The 26,237-nt window shown below is 32.3% G+C and overlaps 1 protein-coding gene across 4 annotated transcripts in view; it reads right to left on the reverse strand.

Annotated features, from left to right (window-relative positions):
• Positions 1–13,210: 13,210 nt before the first annotated feature.
• LOC134715780 (zinc finger protein basonuclin-1-like) overlaps positions 13,211–26,237 on the reverse strand; it is a 48,353-nt gene continuing 35,326 nt past the window's right edge. For all 4 annotated transcript variants that reach the window (XM_063578218.1, XM_063578220.1, XM_063578219.1 and 1 more), the window contains one exon: positions 13,211–19,870. In XM_063578218.1, the coding sequence (XP_063434288.1) occupies positions 17,429–19,870 (2,442 nt within the window). In that variant the 3' untranslated portion in view covers positions 13,211–17,428. The remainder of the gene's footprint in view (positions 19,871–26,237) is intronic.

Below are 26,237 nucleotides of genomic sequence, written 5' to 3' on the forward strand. Positions count from 1 at the left end.
TAATTCACTTAAACTAAAGTTATTGTCTGGAAACTAAGTGTCTGTGGAAATCAGCTGGCGACAATGTAATACCAAAATTTGTTTGCTGTCATTTGACAATCGGTCAAAACTTGTTCCTGAAAGAGGGCTAACCAGGCAATTTTCCATAAATTTGTAATTTTCAAGGGGTATAACTCTTTTGAAAAAAGTTGATTGGCCACCATTATAGAAAATAACAGTAATCCTAGTTATTTGAGATCTGTGATGATTTGTGATAAGGATATTTTGACAAATCATGATAACATTTTAACCAACTTGACACTTTCTCAGTAGTGTATAGTAGCAGAAAATGAATGCTTGACAACTGAGTTAAAGAACATTTCTACCCTGTTATATAAGGGAACATCAAGTCTCATCAGCTTCATTTTTGTTTTGACAATAGACAATACTTTATTTATAAACCTCAGACACATAGGTGTAAAAGAGGACATCATATATACACATATACACATGTTTATACTCAATACATTTACACTAAGCATAATAATGCTACATACATGGGAAAATAAAATTCAAAAACTGAAGTGAGATGTAAATCATAAAAGTCAGTGAAGTTGAAAATTAAGTAAGAATGATGTTTAAGAATGAAACATATAACTGAGGCCAAATTAAAATATGTGTGGTTCCAGTTACCCTACCTCTCTTTTAGTCTAAGAAGAGCCTATCTTAAAGATTGAATATGGGGATTTTTCATTAAGTTAGAATAATTTGCTCCCATAGACTCAGTGTAAAATAAAAAAAAAATCCCTACCTATCTACAATGTACCCTAACTTTTGTTTAGATGTAACAAGTTGAGCTCAAGTCAGAATAAATAGCTGCACCATGAGCACATGATATGCCCTTGGTCTTGTGTGAGAAGTTTTATGCAATAGTTTGAGATACAGCGCAATATGTAAAAAAAAAAGAAACTCATAACTCTAAAATAAAATTTTGAATCATCACCAAAAAATATACAGATCTTTTATAATTGGATTAATATAATTACGAAGTGGGCATAGTTTTAAGCGAAAGTCATTAATGGTTTTTAAGATATGACGCAACATGATGCAACATGAGAATTACCCCCTCTTTTCTTACAAAAAACTTAATAACTCCAAAAAGTAAAATTTTGAATCATCACCAAAAAGGTTGACAGATCTTTAGACTAATAAAACTAAGAAGTGTGTAAAGTTTTAAGCAATAATCATAAATTGTTTAAGAGATATGGCGTGACATGTGAAACCTCACCCCCTTTTTTACAAAAAACTCAAAAAACTCAAAAACTCTAAACTAAAATTTTTAATCATCACCAAAAAGTATACAGATCTTTGGATTAATATAATTAAGAAGTGTGTGAAGTTTAAAGCAATATTCAAAAATCATTTTTAAGATACAGCACAACATGTGAAAAAAACACAACCTTGTCTTAGTTATTAAGTCCCGCTACTCAAAGTTTAAATCCTATCTTCACCAAAAAGTATACAGATCGCTTGACCATCATAAGAAACAACTATTTTAAGTTTCGTGAAATTTGGATAAGAGGTTCACAAGTAACGATGCGACATCTGGATGCGGGACAGACAAAAAAGTCATACGGACAGACAGACAGACGGAAGCCGGATATTTGTATACCATTATACGTCCAGTCAAAATTTTGACAGGCATGTAAAAAGTGAAGCATTCCCTGTGTACCAGTGTTTAGAAAAGATATACAGAGACTACCTTTTCCTATTAAAATTTATGATATGAAACTACCTGAGTATTTTTGGCTACATATCAGTAGCATTTGTAAATACTTGAAGTATTTCAGGAACAACAACAAATGAAAAACTAAAGCCTTGTTTTTTGTTTGTTTAGAAATCAATTGATCAAGCTACATGCTCCAGGTGTTACTGACCATAACTGAATTATGTTCATTTCTATTGAACAAATCTATTCACTGAATCTAATGCCTAAGTGATTAACTATATTTTTGTCATCTCATAATTGATGAAAGATCAACCTTCTTTTCTATTGCTTCCTCTGCTTCTGTCAGATAATAATATAGCCACAACCAGTAAACTGATTTGTTACTGCCATAGTTTGGTGTGCATATAAGACCACCCCCAAAATTTAGAAATTTGATTCAGCTTTGTTATATGGAACAAATACATGCCTCAGATTTTTTTCATTTATTTCAATCAATTATTGATATACAAAATATTGCAACATCATAAACTGTCTTTAATATTAATAATTTTAAAAAAATATTTGACAACAGAGTGGATTTGGGGTACTTCCTATATCATATGGTCTTTGGTGTTTATTTAAACTTATCGACATTAATCATAGCATTTACCGGTCTACTCGACTCATTTGAATATGTCAACTTCTATTGGCATGAGAAATTTGGACTTAAAATGAATAACGTGGACTGGTAACAATAAAAGACATTTATCTATCCATAAACAGGAGGGATATGAAAAGTATGTTGGCAAAATACAAACTAAAGTCCCTAACTATACTTAAACTGTGTTGTTCTTCTTTTTATGGTATTCAGTTATCCATCATAGTTTTTGTGTTTACTAACTACTGCGCATGCGTACTAGGATAAAAATTTACAAAAGAATAGTATCAGTAAAAAATAAATAAAATCGTAACATGACATATGGTAAAAACTATTTACATACCTACTAAATTTTACTGTTCTATATTGCAGAAAACAGTTGGTGTCAACTTTTCTCTAAAATATCATTAGTGTATAGCGGAACGTGGGGAGGGGAGGAGGTCACATTTGGAAGCAGTTAATTCCATTGAGTAATTGTTAAAGAAAAAAAATTCTAACAGTAATTTTGATGTCACTGCGACAATATGGTCACCGACAGGTGAACAATTTTATAGAACAATTATGATTATAAAAAAAGAAGATGCGGTATGATTTAGGGGTGTATAAAACAATTTAAACGAGAAAACTAACGGCCCGCTATTATGAGGGGGAGGACAGGGGGTACCCTTCTGCCTTCTCCCACCCGTCTTCTCCTTTCTCCTACCCCTCTTCTCCTTTCTCCCACCCCTCTTCTCCTTTCTCCCACCCCTCTTCTTATTTTTTTTTAATTTACCGGAAAAAAGAGATTTTATTTTTTCATATTTTATTTTTTTCTCCAACTTTTTCTCCTTTCTCCCAGCCTTCCTCTCCTTTCTCCTACCCTTTTTCTCCTTTCTCCTTTCTCCTATCCCCTTTCTCCCTGTCTCCCTTACCCCTGTCCTCCCCCTCTATTATAGTAGTCACATTATAGTAGTCTCAGTTTAAGTACATTATGAGTTTGGTTAACTTTTTTTAAATCTGCGTTGTTAAAATAAAGGAACGCCATTCAGTAAGAGTATTTAGCATGCATGTATGGTATGATAACGATTACAGTGAGTCCGATACCTAGTCGCACGACGGATCATCTAAAGTGTATTGTATTCAGGTTCACCAGTATGAGAGTTCCAAACCAAGCAAGCCGCATACTCTAGTTTTGATCGAACATGTACAAGTGTCGTACGTAGGTATGCTCGAGACTTAATGACCTCCTTAATGTTTGTTATAGAGGTTTCGATATTTCTTTTAAGAAAGCCTAATGCTTTTATTTGCAATAATATTGTTTGTATGGTGATCGGGCCTGAGCCCATTTTAAATCAGATTGAAGAGTAAAATTAAAATGTGATGAACAGATGAATAAAATTATTTTATTAAAGTGTCACGTATTGATTATCTTTTTTTTGGGGGGGAGGGGGGGGAGTACTTTCTATATATTCAGTGATATGAGTGTGCCACAAAACAGTGTAATTTTATGGCGTCGGTGTAGAACAAAATAAGACGATTGATAAGATAAGAAATTTCCAACCACATAGTCTAGTTATTAAAAATGGGTTTATTTTCAAACACCAAGTTTATTGTTAGATATTAAGTTTTAAGTCATGACTTCAGTGGCGGATCCAGAGGTGGCGTAGAGGGCGTACCCCTTTTCTCGGACTTTTTTTGGTAAAATGATTAATCAGACTAGACTTCGTGAACTTTCCCATTCCCCGTGTATTTAATTTTTATGCGACAATTCTTTACTTATAGAGATATTTTTCGCTGGTATTTACGGATTAAGTCCAAGTCATGTGATTCGCTGTAATGGTGGAGTTGACCAGTGCGTCAAAAAAACGTCACTCAACTAAAATAACATGATAGCTGAATAATGATCCCCAGTCCGTATAAGCTCTAGCTAGATTTATAAAGTCTAGGTACGAACCATTTAATTTGAGGAGGCAGTCTTATTATCATAAAAAAAGAAGATGTAGTATGCTTGCCAATGAGACAACTGTCCACAAGAGACCAAAATGACAGACATTAACAACTATAGGTCACCGTACGGCTTTCATCAATGAGCAAAGCCCATACCGCATTATTTGAGAAATAAAATCTGACTCTGATTTTTTGCATTAAATAAAAATTCTGGCCGTATCTGGATCGAAAACAATAGTCTTGTTCTCTTTTTTGCTAATAGAAACGAAAATTTCCAACAGAATAATTTTGCCATTAAATGAAAATGACGAATAAAAAACGGGCGTTTTTTTTTTTTGGCCGGGGTTCGCATGTCTGACCGGAATGTCTGTTTCGACGAACTGATATATTGAATACTTTTTCCAAGACCAGACTGCAACCTGACTGTTGAGTTGGGCCTTTATGTTTCCATTTGTCGACCGTCTTTCATACATTCGTTGTCATTTCAGACTCATGCGTAGCCTTTGGTTGATTTGGAACCCTCACCTCCCTTAATTTTGTTGGATGAAACATATCAACCAAAGATTTGGATAAAATTGCTTGTTTGACTTTTTGACTCGTGTCGGTCGTATTGTAAATTTCATCTAAGCGCGGCGTAATTCTTGTTTACAACAAGAAATATGTGAGGTTATGCTTACTTAACATACAACAAACAAAATTTTCCATGTCTATTTTTTACGGAAAAGTCCATCAAAACATCAAATATATCAGTACATAGCTTCTGATCCATACTTTCATTTTATGATAGACAATCAATATATATAGGGAGAATACAGCATAAAAAGTGTCCAACCCTAACACTTTACAGCAATTATAGAATATACATGCCCCACGTCAGGAACCGTTTAAAAGTGCATTTTACCGTGACTTATTGTATGTTGTTAAGTCCCAAAAAGGTCCCAATTTTTTTTCTATGGTAATGAATCCCCACTTTTATAAGTTAAAAAGGCTATTTTATACCACATATATATATGAACAGATTTTTATATGAATTGCAGAACTGAAAAAGATGTTCAAAGTTGAATATGCTGCAAACTTCAAACAACCCTTCTACTTGTTTACCATGTTAACATGAAACTGTTGATCAGAACTATATATATATAGGTGATTTCAACCAGTCCTCATACATTTACCTCAGTAAAGTAAACGCATAACAATGCGCACATTCAAAATTCAGTTCAAGAGAAATCCGTGTCTGATGTCAGAAGATGTAACCAAAGAAAAAAAATGACAATAATACATAAATAACAGACTACTAGCTGTTAACTGACATGCCAGACTTCAATTAAACTGATTGAAAGATTATGATTTCATCATATGAATATCAGGCACAATCCTTCCCGTTAGGGGTTTAGTATCATACCATCATAACATATATGAGAAGAACATAACCCGTGTCATGCCAACAACTGGTTTTTGAATAAATGTGTTTAGTACCAATGCAAAGAGTGAATCAATATTAACGCCAAAATATGCTATCTTTAATGACCTGTCAACAGTATCGTAACTATATTACATGTACATGCATTTGAAATATTTAAAATTGTTCCATTTTTTTTTAGTTTAATTAATGTTCCACCTACCTTTTTAGAAAACTGGGATTTTAATGCTAGTCTATTAGAGGGGTATTTCATTGTTTGTAGATATGGAATCTTATTTTATCATGAAGTCAGACTTGAACACGACTTGGGGAATGAAGATATAGTAAAGAATGAATGTCAGTTTTAGTCTAATATGTGTACTTTGATTTAAATCTTTAATGTGTGTGTTTACATATATTCTTCTTCTTCTTCTTTCAATACAGAGTCGGACTCTTCTTGAGTGTAAAATGACTCTTGCTCTTAAAATCCTGAGGCCTTCCCTCCTCAATTACCAAAACCAGTAGTTACTATTTACAGTTATTATTATTTACAAATTAAAACTATATAAATCTAGGATCTACGGATTCGTTGGTGATGGTAAATGGATACTGACAAGTCTTAGATAACAATTTATAGTTTTGAATGTTTCTTCATCAGAAAATAAAATTCATGTCTTTTCTAGGACTTCTGATCCAACCACATATGACATGCTTGTGAGATATGGTTTCGGTGGATTTGATGTTCAATCATGAAGAACCTGTAGTACAAAGTATATCACTGGGTTGAGCTCTTTGTCAAAGTGTATCATTAAAGTGCTTTGCTTTGAGCTCAGTTCATTGTTATGCAATTCTTTCTTTGTGAAATAAAGATTTGACAGACAACTCTCACGTACAAAGATTTGAAAGAAGTATCCATACTATGTACAATGTAAGTAATACGGAGATAAAAGCATTTTATTTCGATTGGTACCAAAGTTTTTTTTGTCCACTAACCAAATTTAATGAACAAATTTACCCGACAATGCTACTCTCGCAGAGGCGTATTTGGAGGGGAACAGAGGGTCGATTACATGGAGAATCACTGAAGCATGACCGAAGCTGGTCCCCTCTTAGTCAGTCAGTGGCCCCAATTATGAAAAATTCCTGATCCGCCACTGTCTCGATACTATAGCAATATGATGCTACTATACTAGCAATATGATGCTAGGTTGTTTTAATACAGCTGTATTGCCTACTGATTACTCGGTCCTGTGCGAAAATTGTAATTCAGTATGTTAAAAATTTATAAGAACTATCTGGTCTAATTGATTTCCAAAACTAGTAGTCTATATTTCATTGTGCATGTTCAACATTTTTCATCCATTTGTTTATTTCTTATTTTATTTGAATTAACATTATTACAGTAAATCAAGTGTTAATTACTACACTTTCATACCAAAACAAAATCACATACTATGCTATCTCTTTCAGGTATATTTGTTGAGCTTATAATGCAGGTTGGTTCTCTTCAACGTTATGTGTAGTAAATTGATCATTACAAGGACTTGTTTCGCCTGAATTGTTCACCATAAGGTTTTTCAATTCTTGTTTCACCTCTATCGAAAGATTGTATAGAATTTTCTTTTTCTGAACCTTTTGCAGTCGAGTCGGGTCCTCCACCATGTGGTATACCTCACTTAGGTTTGGGGACTAAAGACAAGTATATATTGTAAAAAAACGAAGAGGCTTTCAAATTATGATCCTTTTACTTTTCATTCAAACGCCACAAGAGGCTGATACATGTAAACACAAACATCAAAACAAGCACGAACGTCAGATTTTCATATTTTTTGGCACACTAAATGATCCCAAATGCAACTATAAAAAATACAAAACACACAAAAAGTACAATAATAAATAAAATATTTTTAAAACAACAGCACGCAAATTGCAAAGTAACATTGGTGCATCGGGTAAGAAATTGATCAGTTCTTTTAAGGCTTTTAAAACAAGACAAAAGTAGAACTGAAGGTAACCCAGTGCTATGGATTAGAAAACAGTTCTTATAATATAATGCTCTCCTGTTGAAATATATGATAAAGCGTATAAAACATGACAAAATCCGTATCACATGCCATATCATCCTCGACCAATATCACCCCTCGGGCCTAAAGGCCCTTGGGCTGATATTGGTGTCTCGGGATGATACGACATATGATACGGATTTTGCCATGTATTATTCTCTATATAACAACCTTTAATTCATTAAGTTTGACTTGATTTTTTCGCAGAAAAAGCATGAGTTTATTTGTGAATCAAACATGATCAAACATTTGTCATGGTTTTAAACTTTCAGTAATAAAAAGTTTGTTTAGCCTTTTTGAACTATTTATTGATTGTGTGAAAATTTAAAGTAGAAAAAAAATATGTAAAACCTAAAAAAAAAATTGTGTTATCTGCAGAATTATGGATAGCGTTTCTTACTTTTCTAAAGAACATATAACTTTCTGCTATGAGGACCTATGAGTTTTCATTCATACATAGTCTGGCATGGTTAGTGCGGTTCCAAGTTGTCTTCTTTCCCTGTATTTTTCTTGAGAAGTATTTGTTTAACCTGGTCAGTCACTATTAAGTGTTACGATTCATATTTAGACGCAAAACATAAATAGTGACCAAAAAGGTATCGCTTTCACACGCATGACATGACAGAATCCTGAAAAAAAAAATCATATGTTAATTGTACACATTTTAAACATTTCTTTGGGACTATCATATACACTTAAGGAGATATATGTAGGTGGAAACTGCTGCTGAATTATCTCTGACACCTGTTTTTCATGTACCCTTTTTCAGTATGAGGGGTCCAAAATTATAATATGTTTGATTTCGACTGACATATGCTAGATCTACATCTGCGGGTATCAGGCTCTACTTGGCAAAGCATTTTATTGCTTTCTGGTTTGTATTTTTTTTTTACTTTTGTCATGAAAGTTAATTTGTAATTGTGGAAGTTGTTATAAAATGAGAGTACCCCAAATTTGCACCTTCTTGAAAGTTTTTTTTTACAAGTGTTTTTAACAATAGTTTCGAGTTTTAATTCCACGTGCATGTCTGTGAGCTACAGCCTCGGGAATAATCGTGTTCACATTAAACAGTATAAAAAACTTCATTAACTGTAACTCGATATTGGGAATTCTGTAGCAGATGAAAAAGTAGTCACGGTCAACCAGAGTACCGGATTTTACTACCTCGAAATTAATCGCTTGCAGAGGGTTTTTCTGTGTTCCCATGGCTGGACGGAACTTTAACACTGTAAATGTTATTAATAATTACGATAATGTCACTTTTTCAATGAAGTGTGGTTATTTAGGAAATTTTTCACTGATAATAGAAATATGAAGCAGACGCTGGAAAATGTCGTAAGATTTTCTAATTCGAACAGCTTCCAAATTTCATCCAGCAAAACACAGCCTTCATGAAGTGTCGGGTTGTAAGTGCTGATACTAGAATCACGGTTTACTTGTTTTGTTGTCAATTTCTTGCAAAATATCAATATTTTCCTCTCAATAGTGCTTTAAAAGCAATGGCAATGATGGTGTCTGCTCACGAGTTCCACCTGGGTTTTCAAAGTATAGGTATGCGCCGAGTTTTTCTGATCAAAAATACGCTTCTCCTCGTCATACAACCAAGGATTTGTATATATGTCTTTGACACCTTCCACAGTTCCATTGTCAATTTTGTCATTGACATTCGTTTTCAGTAATTGATCTCGGTATATATTGAGCCCGAATTAAGACGTTATGTCGGGCATTATTCATGATTTTCATTATCAACATAGCATATATTGCAGTAACTAATTATAGTGATAGGCAATTAATGTAATTTCAGGTGACAATCCCGCATGTTAGAAAGTGTATAAAAGTATTTGCCTGAAGCACAGCTGGTTTAAATATTCTTAAATATTAGATTTGCAATTTCAAACGCAATGTTTCTATTGCAAATGATTAAAAACGTGCATAGGAATTATCAAAACAGTCTTTGATTAATCTCATATAATTTTGTCAATTTATGTCTAATTTGCCACTTTAACAAATTTAGAAAGTTAATCAAAACCAGAAGAAAGTTAATCAAAATCGAACGCATTCAAATTCAGTTTCATATACCAAACGTAATTAAAGATTTGAACCTACTTCCACCGGATATTTTCATTTAAAAATTCAGACAGCAGAATACTAGTAACCTTCTAAAACTTTCAGTGATTATTACTTACAGATGGTGGTATTCTGCTTTTCTGCTGTCATATTCACACCGGTTGGCTGGTCAGTATAGAGGTGGCCTAACCTTTATACTCATCAGCACTTGGCTTCCAGCTCAGATCATCTCGGTGATGCCATAACTAGCATTTGTACTTCCATACTGACTGTGTAGGAAAACCTCTACGGGGAACAGTTATGCTTTCCAACCTCTCTATCTACATGTTGTCATCAGCTCTATGTACTTTTGGGACCAAATTACAATGTTTTTGGCGTAGGGTGGTCTATACGCATTTAGGAAACACAAGCTTCTTGTCAATGTCAGCCCTCATGTTCCATTTACTGCCCTTGTCCAAAATGAAGTGCTGTTGTGACTTAGTTGCATGACCAGTATCTCCCTCTCTGATGAATCTGATCTGATTTGGCTCTGTTGTTGATGGTCTCTTCTTCCTTCTCTCAATCCAAGCATCTCTGCCAGATGTTTTAGAACCTTGTCATGCCGCTATCGATATCTTTCCTGTGTCAGAGCAACCTTAAAACCTGAAAGTATGTGTGCCATAGTGCCTCTTACACCACATAATGTTACTAGCAGTTTGGTTCTTCAATAAGTCCCCACTGGTGTAAGTTTGTAGTGGAAAGCAGTGTACTAGTATCATAGACTGACCATAGCATCCTCTATAACTCTGCCTATGTGATCTTTTTTCATCCTTCATCTACGCTCCTTGACGACTATAAAGCTGTACTGCTTTTATCCTTCTTTGTTCTTTTTCTATTTGTTTTGTTTCTGACGGTACTATACTGCTCTTCACTTTTTGTGTTGCCTTTGGCTACTGTTGTAAATGTGAAATTCCTAAGCCCTGTCTACCAGTACAGGTATTGCCCACAATGTCTTTGTGATGAAGAATACTTTCTGCTTGATCTCATCAGTTCTCACTGACCGTTTTCGCCCAGTACCGTGTTTGGATTTTAGCCAATCTAATTAAAAACCGATCTCTCATCGCTCCCGTTTTCTGATATGTCGTGTGTTTAAATTTCATAGATTTCTATTTACTTATACTAAAGTTATGGTGCGAAAACCAAGACAAAATGCTTATTTGGGCCCCTTTTTGGCCCCAAATTACTAAACTGTTGGGACCAAAACTCCCAAAATCAATCCCAATCTTCCTTTTGTGTACATAAACTTTGTGTTTAAATTTCATAGATTTCTATTTACTTAAACTAAAGTTATACAGTAAGTTATAGTGCTAAAACCAATGTGTCTTTGGAGGACGACGACGACACAAATGTCGTACCAATATACGACTGTGGTCGTATAAAAAGTACTTAATTCTAAATATTAGACCAAATTGATACCAGTTCTGATCACTTGTATTTAAGTAAGTGCATAACGTCAATATGTCGGAACATACTTTCTATGAAACAACATTTCTCAAGTGATTCAGTATTCTACTGGAAGTTGCACAATTTGAAGATCTGTATGTGCTGAACGATTGCTGTAGCCTCATTGAATAGGTACAACAAATGACTCATAAAGTATATATATTAAATATCTATGCATTGCACAATTTCATTCCAAATATTGATTGATTTTTATTACTATACACCAATTTACAAATATTTCAAGACCATAACAAGTTATCAAGAGGTCCAATATTGCGGAGGCTGAACTGCAGTTTTTGCCAAACTGTGTTCTATTAATTGTTTTAACTTTAACATTTGTTGTATTTAGGCAGACGTTTAGGCTTGTGCCCACATGGAACAAACTTACCCCCTACAGTTTGTGTCCATGCAAAGTCATGCTATTATGCTGGACCATGGTTTGCCTTTAATGTATGAATTTTATTTTTAGGAGTTGGGTGTTGGTATGGTCCTTCCAATATTGTGTCCCTGCCAATCAAGGCTATCTGGAACAAGGTTTGCCTTTCTGTATGTATTTTATTTTCAGGAGTTGGGTGTTGGTATGGTCTGTCCAATAGTTTGTCCATGACAAGTCAGGCTATCATGATGGACCATGGTCTGCCTGTATTGTATGTATATTGTTCAGGAGCTAGATGTTGGTATGGTCTGTTTAATATTGTGTCCATTCCAAGTCAAGCTATCTGGTCCATGGTTTGCCTATATTATATGTATATTGTTCAGGAGTTAGATGTTGGTATGGTCTGTTTAATATTGTGTCCATGCCAAGTCAGGCTATCATGCTGGACCATGGTCTGCCTATATTGTATGTATATTGATCAGAAGCTAGATGTTGGTATGGTCTGTTTAATAATATTGTGTCCATTCCAACTCAAGCTATCTGGTCCATGGTTTCCTTTTATTGTCAGCTTTTTTTCAGGACTTGGGTGATGTTATGGTCTGTCCAATACTATGCCTAAACATGTACTAAATAAGGTCAGCTGGACCATGTGTTACCTTTACAACAGGCCATCCATTGTAACAGCTTCATAGAAATGACAAGACAAATAGGGTATTGTGTATGTGCCTGTCCTAAGTCAGGAGCCTGTAATTCAGTGGTTGTTATAGCTGTTATAGCTAACTATGCCTTATGGGCTTTGCCCATTGTTGAAGGTTGTACGGTGACATATAGTTGTTAATGTCTGTATCATTTTGATCTTTTGTGGATATTTGTCTCATCGGCAATCATACCATATCGTCTTTTTTATATTGCTATTTGTTGTTGTATATCATATTTGTTTTTGTTGCTCATTATTTTGTACAGAAATCAGGCTGTTAGTTTTCTCATTTTATTTGGGTTCTTTTATTTGTCATTTCAGAGTCTTTTATAGCTATGCAGTACGGATTTCATTGTAAAAGGCCGTACAGTGACAAAAAGTTGTTTAAATTTTTGTGTCATTTGGTCTCTTTTGGAGAGTTGTCTCATTATCACTCATACCACATCTTCTTATTCTTATATATATTGGATCAGGGCAGAATGTCACCTTGCAACAGGCCACTTACAGGGATTATAATGCATCAAAGAGTTGAGAGTGTTATCTAACATGAAAATTGCAGAGAGCTGGGCACTCTCCCAACAGGAGGCATCGTATTGAAAAGGGGCTGCATGTTTATACATGATACTGCACAATCAACCACTTTGCTTTCAATAAAATAAAATTGAGAATGGAAATGGGGAATGTATCAAAGAGACAACAACCCAACCATAGATAAAACAACAGCAGAAGGTCACCAACAGGTCTTCAATGTAACGAGAAATTCCCGTAGATACCAAAGGAAATTACTCCAACTCATTTAACATCCTGGAAAACTGTCTATTTTATAGTAAAATATTGGCATATAATCAAACAACATTTCTGCTACAAAAGAACTTTATTCTATGCTAATACTGATACAAAACTGGTCTTCAGTATAATAAATAATAAATTTAAAAATATTCAACAACCAATGAGTTCACAAAACAAAACTAAGACATTGACTAGATGCTTGAGTGAATGGCTACTAAAATAGCCTCTAAATGGCTACAAAAATAGCCTCTAAACACTGATACATTTAGTACACAATTGCATTTCATCAAATGAATTGAGAATTTGAGACTGCCATTTCAGATATTATTATGCTTTGTTTATAAAATGTGCATAGTGAAGCTTAGATGTGAAAATAACAATAAATTATATAAACATGGATTATTGATATTTTAAAGATAAACAATATTTGTACTACTATCAATATTAACAATGTGAAATGGACAAAAAAATATGATGCTGAATAAAAATTATGTATAAAGTTTTAACTTTGATTGACATATGCTTCTTTCATTTGCAACTAAAAAAATTAACAGCCAATCGGTCCACAATGCATAATTTATCTTTGAAATTATTGGTATAAATGTGAACTAAAACTAAGATTGTTTGCATGTTCGATGTTGACTAACTGTATCTATTTTTTTTGGCATAGAAAATAAAACGGTATATCACAGGTACGTACTTTGTACACACTAAATTAAAAAAAAAATATCAACAATTTGGCAACTTGACTGGCAGGATTTAATGTGTAATGGTATTAAATCATTGAAAAACTTGACAACAGAGACTGAACTGTTACATGTTTAGGGGAAAGATGGCATGAAGGTTTTTTTTAATTTATTTACAAAACACCAACACCTATCAGATAAGCTATTAATGTTTTTCGTTTTAGAGTTTAAGTGAACAAAAAGCTTGCACCAAATGTTAAGGGATAAATTCTTATCAATTTGCATACATATATGACAGATGTAACAAGAAATAATACAAAATGTCTACAGAGTTTTGCATAACAATATTCTGACCCCAAAAATATTTTTTTCTCCTTTTTTTATTTTTTTGTTTTTCTTCGAAAGTCTAAGTCTAAGAAAACCTTTTCAAATAATAAATATATCCAGTACATTAAAAAACCATGTGTTGTAAGATGACTGCTTGCATAAATTTACATAAGAAAAATATCGCTATTTTATTCTTTTCTTTTAAATTAGAAAGATAGAAAATATCGTCAGTAATCATGCTCCTTTAAACAAATATACTTTCTTTTGGATATTGAGGTATTTGAAGTAAAATTCAATCTCTGTTGCCTTTCAAAAAACTAGTCTACATATATATAAACAAATAATACTTTAAACAATGATATTTGCATCATGGGAAACTTCTGCATAAATTGATAATTCATATCCCTGTAAAACATATAAATAAATTTTGCATGCATATTATAAAGAATTATTGCTTTGATACACATATTTTAGCATAGTTGCTAGAATTCTGATTAAAAATATCTCTATCTATATCTACATTTTACTTGCATAGGTTTAAAGTGAACTCTAGACAGAACTTTTCTGAAGGCAAAGAAAAGACAACTCTTTAGAAACTTAAAAAAAAACCAATTTGAAAGATTAAAACTTTAAAAGAATGTTGCAATTACAATTTCAGATATAGCTCGTTAAATCTTTAAGTATAAATAGGCAAAGAAATGAAAAACAAAAACAATTGTGAATTTTAGTTAAGAATTGAAATAACCAAGATTTTGAGATTCAAAAGAGTTATCTCCTCTTTGGCCATAGAATGTCTGTCTAATTTTTAGAATTGACTATTTCAACATCAAAAGCTTATTTACAAATGCATGGATGAAAATTATAAATATAATTTAATATGAAAAGAACACAAGCTAAGTTGATAGAGTTAGTAGATGATATACTAACATTCAATTTCCTCAATGTATTATGAAGTTTGATTGAATCATTAGTATATTGTAATCATAAAATTTGAAATGAGAAAAAAATAAATAAATTTTAAACTTAAATTGAAGAAATTATTCTACAATTGAAAAAAAAGATATTAATAGAAGGAGATGTTGGGTATATGTCAATGAGACAGCACCCCAAAAACATAATATAATATGTATAACTTGTTTCCTTTTCATACATATAAGAGGGGGAATAGGACCTTTATCTGGACTCCGGGATCAGGTGTTTTTAAGCTCGGGATTTCGGGATTGACCCTTTCGGGTTCCAGGAATTCTTTTTTTCGGATTTCAGGATGTCAGGATTTACTTTATTTAAATTCTGGACCTCAGGATTTCGTTTTTTAAGCCAGGGATTTCGGGATAAGGACCCATCCTATCCCCCCTCATATAAATAATTGCTGTATTATAAGGAAACCTTTCACTAAACAACAGGTTGTATATACCCTAGCCTTTGGTTACACTTAACTTTAAAAATATTTTATTTTTCTTCTAAATTGTCAAATAAAATACTACTACAATGTCATTTATCAAGCTCTCAAGAATATAACTAGTACTAAACGTTTACTACTATACTAAAAGAGATTATGTAGAAAAAAGAAAGATATAGAGTTCATCCAAAATTCGACAAACGTAGTTTTTTTTTGTTGTATTGAAAAAAAAAGCAAAATATGGATTTTGAAATACAATTTAAATAAAAATATTAACAAATGATCAGGTGAATTTTGTTGTTCAGAGAGTACTAGAAAAAAATATGTTTAGATATACATGTAGTTTCAAATATAACACAAATATGAATTTTTGTTGTTGATGTAATGCAATTATGAACATGATGAAAGCATGCATAGAATACTGATACATATAAATGCATGTGTATAAATAATACAAATAAAATAATGAATGTAACATAAATAATATACATGTGTCTTAATACCTTTGAATAATTTAACTTTTGTTATAATATAATTACAAGACATTCAATTGTCTGAAAATTATTTGACTAGAAAAAAGGGATTGTCATAAAACCAACTTTTATAATCTCTAACAGCAAAACAAAAATCTACTCACAACTTAAAAAAACTTCCTGAGCTAAAATATTCATCACAACACATGAAACAATACTAAACAACCATGCAGGATTTAATATTTATTCTAAATAATTGTTTTTAATTCACCTTTTCAGAATCTAAAGGATTATGGGTAATCTCATTGTTCATACACCAAAATTGAAATTATGTTTTGGTCATTGGTAAAATGTTCATTGTTTAGATTGTTTTAAACCAATCACAACAGCTTGGTATACACTTTTGAAAATATTACCCAGGATGCATTAGATTTTGAAACCTCCAATTAATAATGATTTATTAAGACCTGCATAGATTTGAAATTGTTTTTTTCAATTTGAGGATGTGATTATTATCCTTCAAATTATACTTAAATAAAGGAAAAAAGTAAACAAAAATTAACGCAGAAGACATTTAGTGAATCCATTCACATATAACATTGATATCAACAAATTATTCCTTTTTTTATCAATAATATAATTTAAAATAAATCTCAATGATCATAAAAGAAATTTTCGTTGTCAAAATAAACTGACAACAAACAAACAAATAGTTGTGGACGGAAATCTAAACTGAAACAAAACAATGAAAGGTAGATTGCATTTTGTATATTCAGCTCTGATCTTTACACAAAGAATGATTTGGTCTCCCTAATAACTTGAATATCAACAATCACTTTGTTGTTCAAATCAGTTTTCACAGATATTTTATTTGGTTTTTTTGTTTGACAAAGATCATTATCCATTAGATATTTTGCATATTTATCAAAAATGAAAAAAATGAAAATTAAATATTATTTGCAACAAAATGAAACAATAAATACAAGAAATGTACACAGCTCTGGAGATCTGATTAACTACCACAGTACTCTATGGTATAACAACATAACACAACAATTAAAATGCATAGATTAATATTATACAAATAGTGCATAAATATTTGGCAATTGTGGGAAAGGTCTGAATAGAGTTAGCTCCCTTTGACCTGTGAAGTAATAAAATGAAAAATAAATTAACCAAATTTGCTTTGTTTTTAAAGAACAAATTTTAAAAAGGTTACAAATAAATCCCCATAAACAGACTATTGGATCTATGTACTAATTAACTTCACAATATCAACAACTTTGTTATAAATTAAGGAAATTAAATAATACTAAAACATTTAACATTTGCATATTGACAGCACATATCCAAGTTTATTGCATACATATTCTTCAGCACTTTTCTATTATGAATCATTTCAGCTTTTTGTTTCCGGGAGATGATGATGTAGGTTTCCATTCTGACTATGACGATTTCGACTTTTGCGGGTTGAAAAAATCTTTTCACATCCTTTAATTGTACAGTGAAACATTTCTTTTGGATGATTGATTTCAAAATGTTCTTTCAAAGCTAAATTATCCTTAAATTTTGATTGACAGACATGACAATGGACATTTATACCATTTTTATGGATGGCAATTTCGTCTTTTTCAGTTTCATTGTCGAAGTTGTTGTTTTCATTTTTCTTGTCAATTTCATCATCTGAATCTTCGTCATCCCCATCAGAACTATCGTAATGTTTGTTCCCATTCGTTTTGGCATATTTGTCAACAGAACTCTCTGTTTTTTCAATATTTATTTCTTGACGTTCCTCTGATTGATCATTGTCATCATCCTGTAGGCTTTGTCTCAACTTTTCACAGTCAGCGCTATGTCTCTCCTGATTTCGTTTAGATTTGAAAAATGCATTGCATCCATTTACAGAACAAAAATGCATAGATTTGAAATGTAAGTTTTGAAGATGAGAGCGTACTTCTTCCATACTTTGAAAGTTTTCATTACACATGACACAAGTTTCTGGATTTTCCTTACTGAAAGGTAATTCTCCAACAGAATCATCAGAAGAGGATATTTTTTGCCCAGTTTCTAAATTTGTAAAAGATGACTTAGATTCAGACAAAGCACTATGGTCACTTGAAAGTGAATCCTCATCATGATTTAAAGGAACCTTTTTAGAGTAATCAATAACTTCATCATTACAGGATTTTGACAAAAGGGAAGCTATTTTTGGATACTCCTTCTGTGCATGTCCATTAGGTAGTTCATGACTTCTGTAGTCTCGCCTTATTTCACCCAATTCAATGTCATTATCGTCACTGGTATCCACGACTAATTTACGCTTTAAATAATGTTTTTCAGCTAAACTATCGTTATCCATTTGATACCTTTGATGAAGGCTAAGGTATTGTTCACCATTCATGTCTTCTTTTCCATCCTCTTTCACATGTTCATCATCAGAATTGTCATCACTCATATCAGGCATACTAGAGGGCTGTGTTAGACGAGTTGGTACCATATTTTTACGACGATTTGATCGGTGGTGAGGGGAGTCATCACGTTCTGACTTGAAGTCTGAATCTTTCCTGTCAACAAGACTTAGGTCTTTGGGCATATCGTCATCCAATCGGTATCGTTTCTCTGGTGATGGAAACACGGACATCTGTGCATTTAAAGCAGAATAGAACAGAGCATGATTAGCACGAGCAAGCTCATGTGTGTCAAACTGTGAAACAATACTTGGATCTGACAAGCTTGTAGGCAAACCAACCATACTTGGTGGACTTGCTACCATATTTGGCGACATGCAAGAGTCCTCATCAATAATACTGGCCCCTTCAGGTAACTTGACTCTTTTCTGCGGCATATGTAATTTAGGATTAGGATTAGCACTGTGTCTGTTACGACTCCTTCTGGAACTAAACATCATGTTACATCCATCAACGCTACATTTGTGCATCTCCTTCAAGTGCACTGCACTGTAGTGAATCTTCAGTGCACCTTTATCACAGAAAGTCTTATTACACGCTGTACATAATACCCGCTTTTTACCGTTAGGTCCAATGAAAGAAGTACCAAAGCTAGCTGATGGAGTCCATTGTCTTTTGACTGGATTGTGCGATTTTCTTAAATGTTTGGCATTGTGGTCTTCATACATTAAACTGTTCCCATGATCCCTTGGTGAAGAAAAGTCAAGAGCTCTACTACTACCCAGATCTCCAGGTTGCATGATGGGTAATGACATCAGAGCTGATGATTTGACTGGTGTGCCGTCACTTTCCGATATCTGAGGTGTGTATGGTGGTGTATCTGATTTCGATGATGTTGGTGTCAAACTCATATTTTTAGGACTATCACTTGAATATGATTCTGGATTATGTTTCTCAGGTATGCCTGGGCTGAGGGCAGGACTACTTTGTTCCCTGTGGTAATCGAATGGCTGCATGGTCTGTAGTCTGCCTAATGGTGATGACGTGACAGGACTTGATGATGGAACTCCAGAGGTCACATGACTTCTGACATCGTTACTCAAAGGTGGAGAAAAGTTTAAAAGTGATGGAGGAGTCATAAGACGGCTTCCAATTGGCACAAAGGGAAGTCGATTTCCAAACAGATGACGAGGCTCAAGACCTCTCATGTAGTTATGAACAGAATGATTGCTTCTTTCGATGAATTTCTTGATTTCAGATTCGGCTCTGGTTGATTGCATCTTAAATAAATCCTGTTGTTCTTTTGTGTCTTGAAGAATAATTTCTTGTGCTATAGATTTTGTTTCTCCAAATCGTAAAAACTGCTGCAACATAATATGTTCCTCTTCTCGTGAGGCAATGGACCATTTATCTAGGACTTTCCCATTAGTATCCTGAAAAAGAGAAAAATGGATTAAAATAGTGCTGTTTAATTGGTCTAAAACAGAGTATCGTTACCTTGTATGCCAATTGATACTTAAAATAATGCCCTTCACAAATATGGTTAATCCTTTCAAAATTCATATTAAAATCTTTTAAATATATATTAACTTGTCAAATTTGTATTTATAAGAAACAGTACCAGTTATGTATCAAATATCAAGTATTTCAACTTTTTGTAGAATTGTACTCCAGTATTTGATCTAAAAACATATAACCTTATAATTTAAACAAAAATTGAAAACCTTTAGACATACATTCTATATGTAAGCTGATCATTTTAAACGGAAGCTTATTCATCATTAAACATATTAAGTATCTATTAACCTAATAGCATGAAGGACAAAAAATTATATCTTTTTATTGCCTATAATGTTTTTTTGCTGAACACTGTAATTTTCGTTGACCTATCCACATAGAGTCTCATATTTATCGGTTATAATCCCAGTAGTAATCGTGTTATAATGTTACGTGATGGCATTTGCTTATTTAGACTACTTATTATCGTTACTATAATACAAATTCTCCCAACTGGACCATAAAGTTAAATCATTCAACGATCATGAAAGAAACAATCAAATTACAGCAATTTTTTTCTTGTCAAATAAAATGATGTCCCACACGTTGATGCAAATATTATTTAATGTATCCTCATAATATTGGTAAACTAATTTCTGACACCTTGATGGCGTATTTTCGTCATAAAATGTCATTTCCCAATGCAGCGATTAAGACGAGAGGTGTCCAGTTTATTCCAAACATGCTGACATTCGTTAATATTTTATTCAACAGATCAAGTGAGTTGCTCCACTGAGGACAGTCTAGAGTTTTATTGCAATGCAATTGACAATGAATTAATTCTGTTGAACATGACATGGGTACACTGGAATAACCATAAATGTCTGCAGTGTTTGGTATCAATTTAGAATTATACGGCTTATTTAGTAAAACTCTCACAGCGACCATATTAGATCGTTGTCAGTCAGAAGTTAGTCAGCTAACTTGGAAAATTACATGCCCACTGTATATTATAAAGCATATAAAAATGTTATATATTTTCTGATTAATTCAAAGTTTGTAATAGTAAAACATTAAGTCTAAACAATATTTAAATACTAAATTCTTTGTATTATAATCAATTCTAATATATTATAACATATTATGAAAATAAGTTGTTGGTATTATTGTTTATCATTCCTTTTTCAAACTAAATTGATGACAAAACTTATTTTCATTTATTCCAAATATCTATCTATCTATCTACATTTCCAATAAAATATCCTTTCTTTTAGTTGCAAATTTAAAATAATATAGAAAATGGCAGTTTTGGTTAATTTTTTTTGTCTGTCAATTTCTGACATACTTATGACATTACAAATGACATTTGTGTGCCTAGACCTCGAGTAACCTACCTATTCCTTTATGAATAAATTAACATAATTTAAATCTAAACTTTGAAGATTTTTTTTTTTTAATATTGAACTTAAATAATGGCCCTTATTTATCATACCTCCTCTTTGTCGTAGAAAACTGAATAAAACTCAAATTTATAAGTCAGTATCTTAGTTTCAAGAAACTAAACCATTTCTTGAAACAGAAAATTACTGTTTGATGTGTCTATAGGAGAAATTGATTACTGGGTGTTTTTTTTCTAATCAATTTTACATGAAGTCATGCTACCCTTGTCTCACATGGGACAAAGCAATAATTAAGAAATACCACAGTTGGTCGTCAGAATGTCATGTCTACGAGCAGTCTTCTTTTAAAATCAAATCAAATCATTCCTTTTTTTTCTTCTTCTTAAGATCAAATAAATTATTTCTTTGATTGACATGCAGAAATTTTTCAGTGCTAGGCAAAGTTCGTTAATATTACCTTAAAATTTAACCAATTTTTGTGTTGGGTTCTATTATTTGTCAATTGCTAGTTTATGGTTAGATTTGCCTTTGCATTATTTTCTGCATAAATAGGGATATTAAACATTGTTTGTTGAAATTAACTTATAATTTCACATAAGCTGCAGAACCATAGCTCTTTAGGTCCTTATGATATTTTTTTGAGAATTGCTGACCATAGAAATAATGTTCCACAAACTGTAAAAAAAATAGCTACTTTTAAAACTTCTAGGACACAAATCAAGGCTACCAAGAGTTCAACACAACCATGAGTAACTTTAAATTTGTTATTCATTAATTCTGAATAATGCACATACTAAAATTTTGTGAGGCTCATTATTTTTTCCATTGATAAAAACCGTCAATATGCTTTCTGTAAGTCATCTGCAACTGATGGATGAAAGGCATTAAAGCTAAAACAGATCTTTTATGTCAGGCAAGGTGATACTTCTTAACAAATTAATGAAAAGATTTCACTTGTAAATGCACTAAATTTAATCCCCCATAAACCGTAATGAACATTGTGTTATATAGAAACATATATTTACGAATAATAAGAGACCTCCAAATATCTTATTTTTTTTAATATATAACGTCACATTTTCATAATAAAAGCACCACAAAATATTCAGTTTTATGATTAGGAATCAATAAACAACACATGTAAACGGGACGCTTTTGAATGATTTTTTTCTTCTGCACATGCATCAAAAATTTAGCTAATTATTGTAGGAAATGATTATAAATCAAGCAGACTCTGATGTTTTGCATTTTCTAAATTATCACCCAGTAAATATGTGCTTGGTTATTATCAATTTACCGTGTTACACTTCGCCAAAAACCATCACAAAAAGATAATGGCAAATCACCTGAAAGAATGTCTACAATTAGAGACCATACCGATATTATCATCTTATAATCACTTTTTGTTCATTTTCCAAAATCCTAATGTCACAGCGCTAATGAATTAAACGATTCAGACTCGTCCTTTATTGGAGTAAAAGCCAGTAGTTATACACTCTATACCCTTTCAATTCAAATTTTATTTATTTTCAATTATATATTTATTAACTTTGAATCAAATGCTTTATTGCAAATTATTTGAAAATATGATTCAAATTTAAATTTGTTTTACTTATCTAAGAAAATAATCTTTAAATTAAAAAATAAAATTACTAATCCAGGTGGTCTTAAACTTCTCTTGAAATAACAATCACTGATTTGCTGAATGTAAATCTGTCATCTTACAAATGCAGAACTTATATTCACAGAGGCTATGGCTGAGGTGCATAAATTTGTGAAAACAAAATGGAAATCAATTCAATAAAAATCTTTCCACATTTTGATTTTCAAATTTTAAAAGTCAACCCTTCCATATGTTTTCTGAACACTTCAGCCCCCCCCCCCCCAAAAAAAAAGGGATGCATATAAAATAAAATATGAGAACTGCTACTTATTCCCTGTTCCCTGCAAATATTTGTTGTGGGTAAGTATTTCTTACCATATGATCAAGCATAGCTATGTGGGTGTACAAAAACATTTGAATATTTTCAGATCACAGAAAATTTCAAAGAAAATATTTCGAGACACCTGCATGTACTCTAAAGCAAAAAAAAGGAAAAGACTGCTTGTAAAATGGTTTCTACTTAAACATAAAATACAAGACCGTCCTTCATGTTAAAAGACAAAAACATAAAATCACTTCTGTTAAAACTTAATGTAAAAGTGAACTTTACTTATATTTTATCAATTAAATGTGCATTATCTCCCATTATATAGAGAAGAAAGAACGTTTGCTCGTAATAAATAGTTCCGAGACAGATGTAGATCAAAGGCGATGAGAGAGGAAAATTCTTGCCAAAAATACAAAAAAATCACTATCTGTTTGTAATAAATTAAAAAGAAGACACGGAAAAATTAAAAGAATGAAACCGTGAGAAACAACTACCGGAAAGAACTTGACAATCAAAGATACTTATACCTAATCATCAACCAAAGAGGGAACACTTCTCCCCCATCTGCGTACCATCAACGACAATTATTTGAGCATTTGTTCACTAAGGCAGGACACTTGATTTATTATTAGCATGTGCTGATGAATGCTTCCGGACAAAAAATTCTAAAGCTGCAATTATCTAATTAACCCTCTTCCCAAATGTGCTTTAGACAAAAAGACAGTCATGTGTTTTTTCTTGTTTACAATGAAATATGAGGACGTAAAGGCTAATTAAGAATAACGAGAAAACCACAAGCAAACAGTACTATAGCATTTCATAGATTACATAACGTTACGAGGGTCTCTGCAATGTCTGTCATAAAAACTATCAGAAATAGTACTTCCAAATTACTACTACTCAATAGTTCTGTCATATAATTAATCAACTATATCAGTACTAAATTATAACTCTTAACAACAAGTAGTTCATGTGGTTTTTGTGTGAGAACAGGAAAATAAACAATCACAGAGATTTATACAATGTATTTACCATGCCCAAAGTCACTATTGTAATCCTAAAGATTAAATCTGTATAAAAAAATCAAAAATTCTATAAAAAACAAATCCTTACATGAGAATTTTGGTTCAGAGAAATTTAAGAAATCTCCAATTACAAAAAGCATGTTGTCAAATAGGGCTTACTATAATCAAATTCCAGACATCTTTAAATCAAATGAATTTAGATTTAGGAGATAACTGTATTGTATTTTAAGCTCCGACGGCATCAATTGGGGATTTGATGGTCGCAAATTAAGTTTACTGGCGACGCGTTAGCGGAGACAGTAAACGGGTATTTGCGACCATCAAATCCCAAATTGATGCCGTCGGAGCTTAAAATACAATATTGTTATCTCCATTCTAATGAAACTGACAGATAACAACGTTAAAACATGTATTTAAAATCTGTCAAATGCCGTCTGCGCTTGCGCATACGTCCCATAACATCAATTGTCAATTGATGCCATGTAAGAAAGTGACGTTATCCAATCAAAATGAACGTTACAAACGTTGTTGCATTAGAATGATTGATTGATTGTGTTTAATGTCATTTTCAGCATTGTTGGCTATATTGTAGCAGTCAGTTTTTATTGGTAGAGGAAGCCAGAATGCCAAGAGAGAACCACAACCTTTGGCAGAAAAATTAACAATCCTAGTTATTTCAAAATATCAGAGTTGAAGGAACCTGCATATCTTTATAAATTTCTTGTTATCTTCTTTCTGTGACATTTTGTTCTGAGTTTTGACCAAGTTTGTGACGAACTTCTAAATCTACGGAGAAACTACAAACAGAAAAATAACATTCCATGACAATATTTGATGTAAATAAAATGTACATATTTCCAATATTTACAGTGACATGTTCTTTAGAATCATCCTGTTTCTGGTCAAAATTGTATCCCATGATACATCATTATACCACATCATAATCCAGGTCACAAGTGAGTTTTCTGGATATTGTATAAAAGATGAACAAAAAAGATCTGACAAGAAGAGATGTCTAGAAACAAACATAATGGTCCACAAGAGACATCAATAACATATAATTAATGATGTCTTTTTAATTTAATAATTCAATCTATGGGACATTATTGTATGATAGAGTTAATTATTCTATTGGAACAAAAACAGTCGATGTCCCATTTGTAAACTTAAGGGAAAATATTGAATGAGGTATCTTAACTACAGAAAAACAGAAAACCTTTGTGATAAATGAAAACAGTCGACACTACAGTTTACTAAAAATGGTTTATTTCATCAAATGTTAAAAACATATTAATTATTATAAACAAAACATTATCAATCAATTATCAAATTTCTATTTGGTGACTTGAAGATGAATTATACAAAAATTACATATCATTTGGTAGCTTTTCTTTTGAATCATAATGTGTAGAAGAAAATTATCTAAAAAGAAAGATAGAAACCCACCTATAAAATTAGGAAGAGATGCATTCATTTGAGTAAAAAAGGTTTAAAACAATGTCAAATTACTTATTTCAATTACCATTACAACCCACCATTCTGATTAAACTGTGAAAACTAGTGACTATGATATTGTATGTAAGTGCTGTTTTGTGTCTGAGTGCTCACAGAAGGATTATTTAGACAGATTTTCAGCCGTAGGTGTATACAGAAGAAGACAGGATATGACTTCGTAAACACTATCCTAAAAATCATCCAATTTTCTTCAAAATCATTGACAGGTTTTAAAAGATGGCATGTGGTGTGATTCAGATTGACGTCAAACGTTTTGGTGATTCTGACTCTCTGCCAAATGATGATACCACAGATAGATAGGTACTTCAATAGGACAATTTAATGTGCCTATTCTAAAAGTTGATAAATTTTCTTTGAGGAGAAACTTTTTCTGATATTTCTGCACTGCAGGCTGTCTTAGTTTAATGTTTATAGATCTTTATGTCTTATCTA

The sequence above is a fragment of the Mytilus trossulus genome, chromosome 4 (genome assembly GCF_036588685.1).
Source record: "Mytilus trossulus isolate FHL-02 chromosome 4, PNRI_Mtr1.1.1.hap1, whole genome shotgun sequence".
Taxonomy (NCBI): domain Eukaryota; kingdom Metazoa; phylum Mollusca; class Bivalvia; order Mytilida; family Mytilidae; genus Mytilus; species Mytilus trossulus.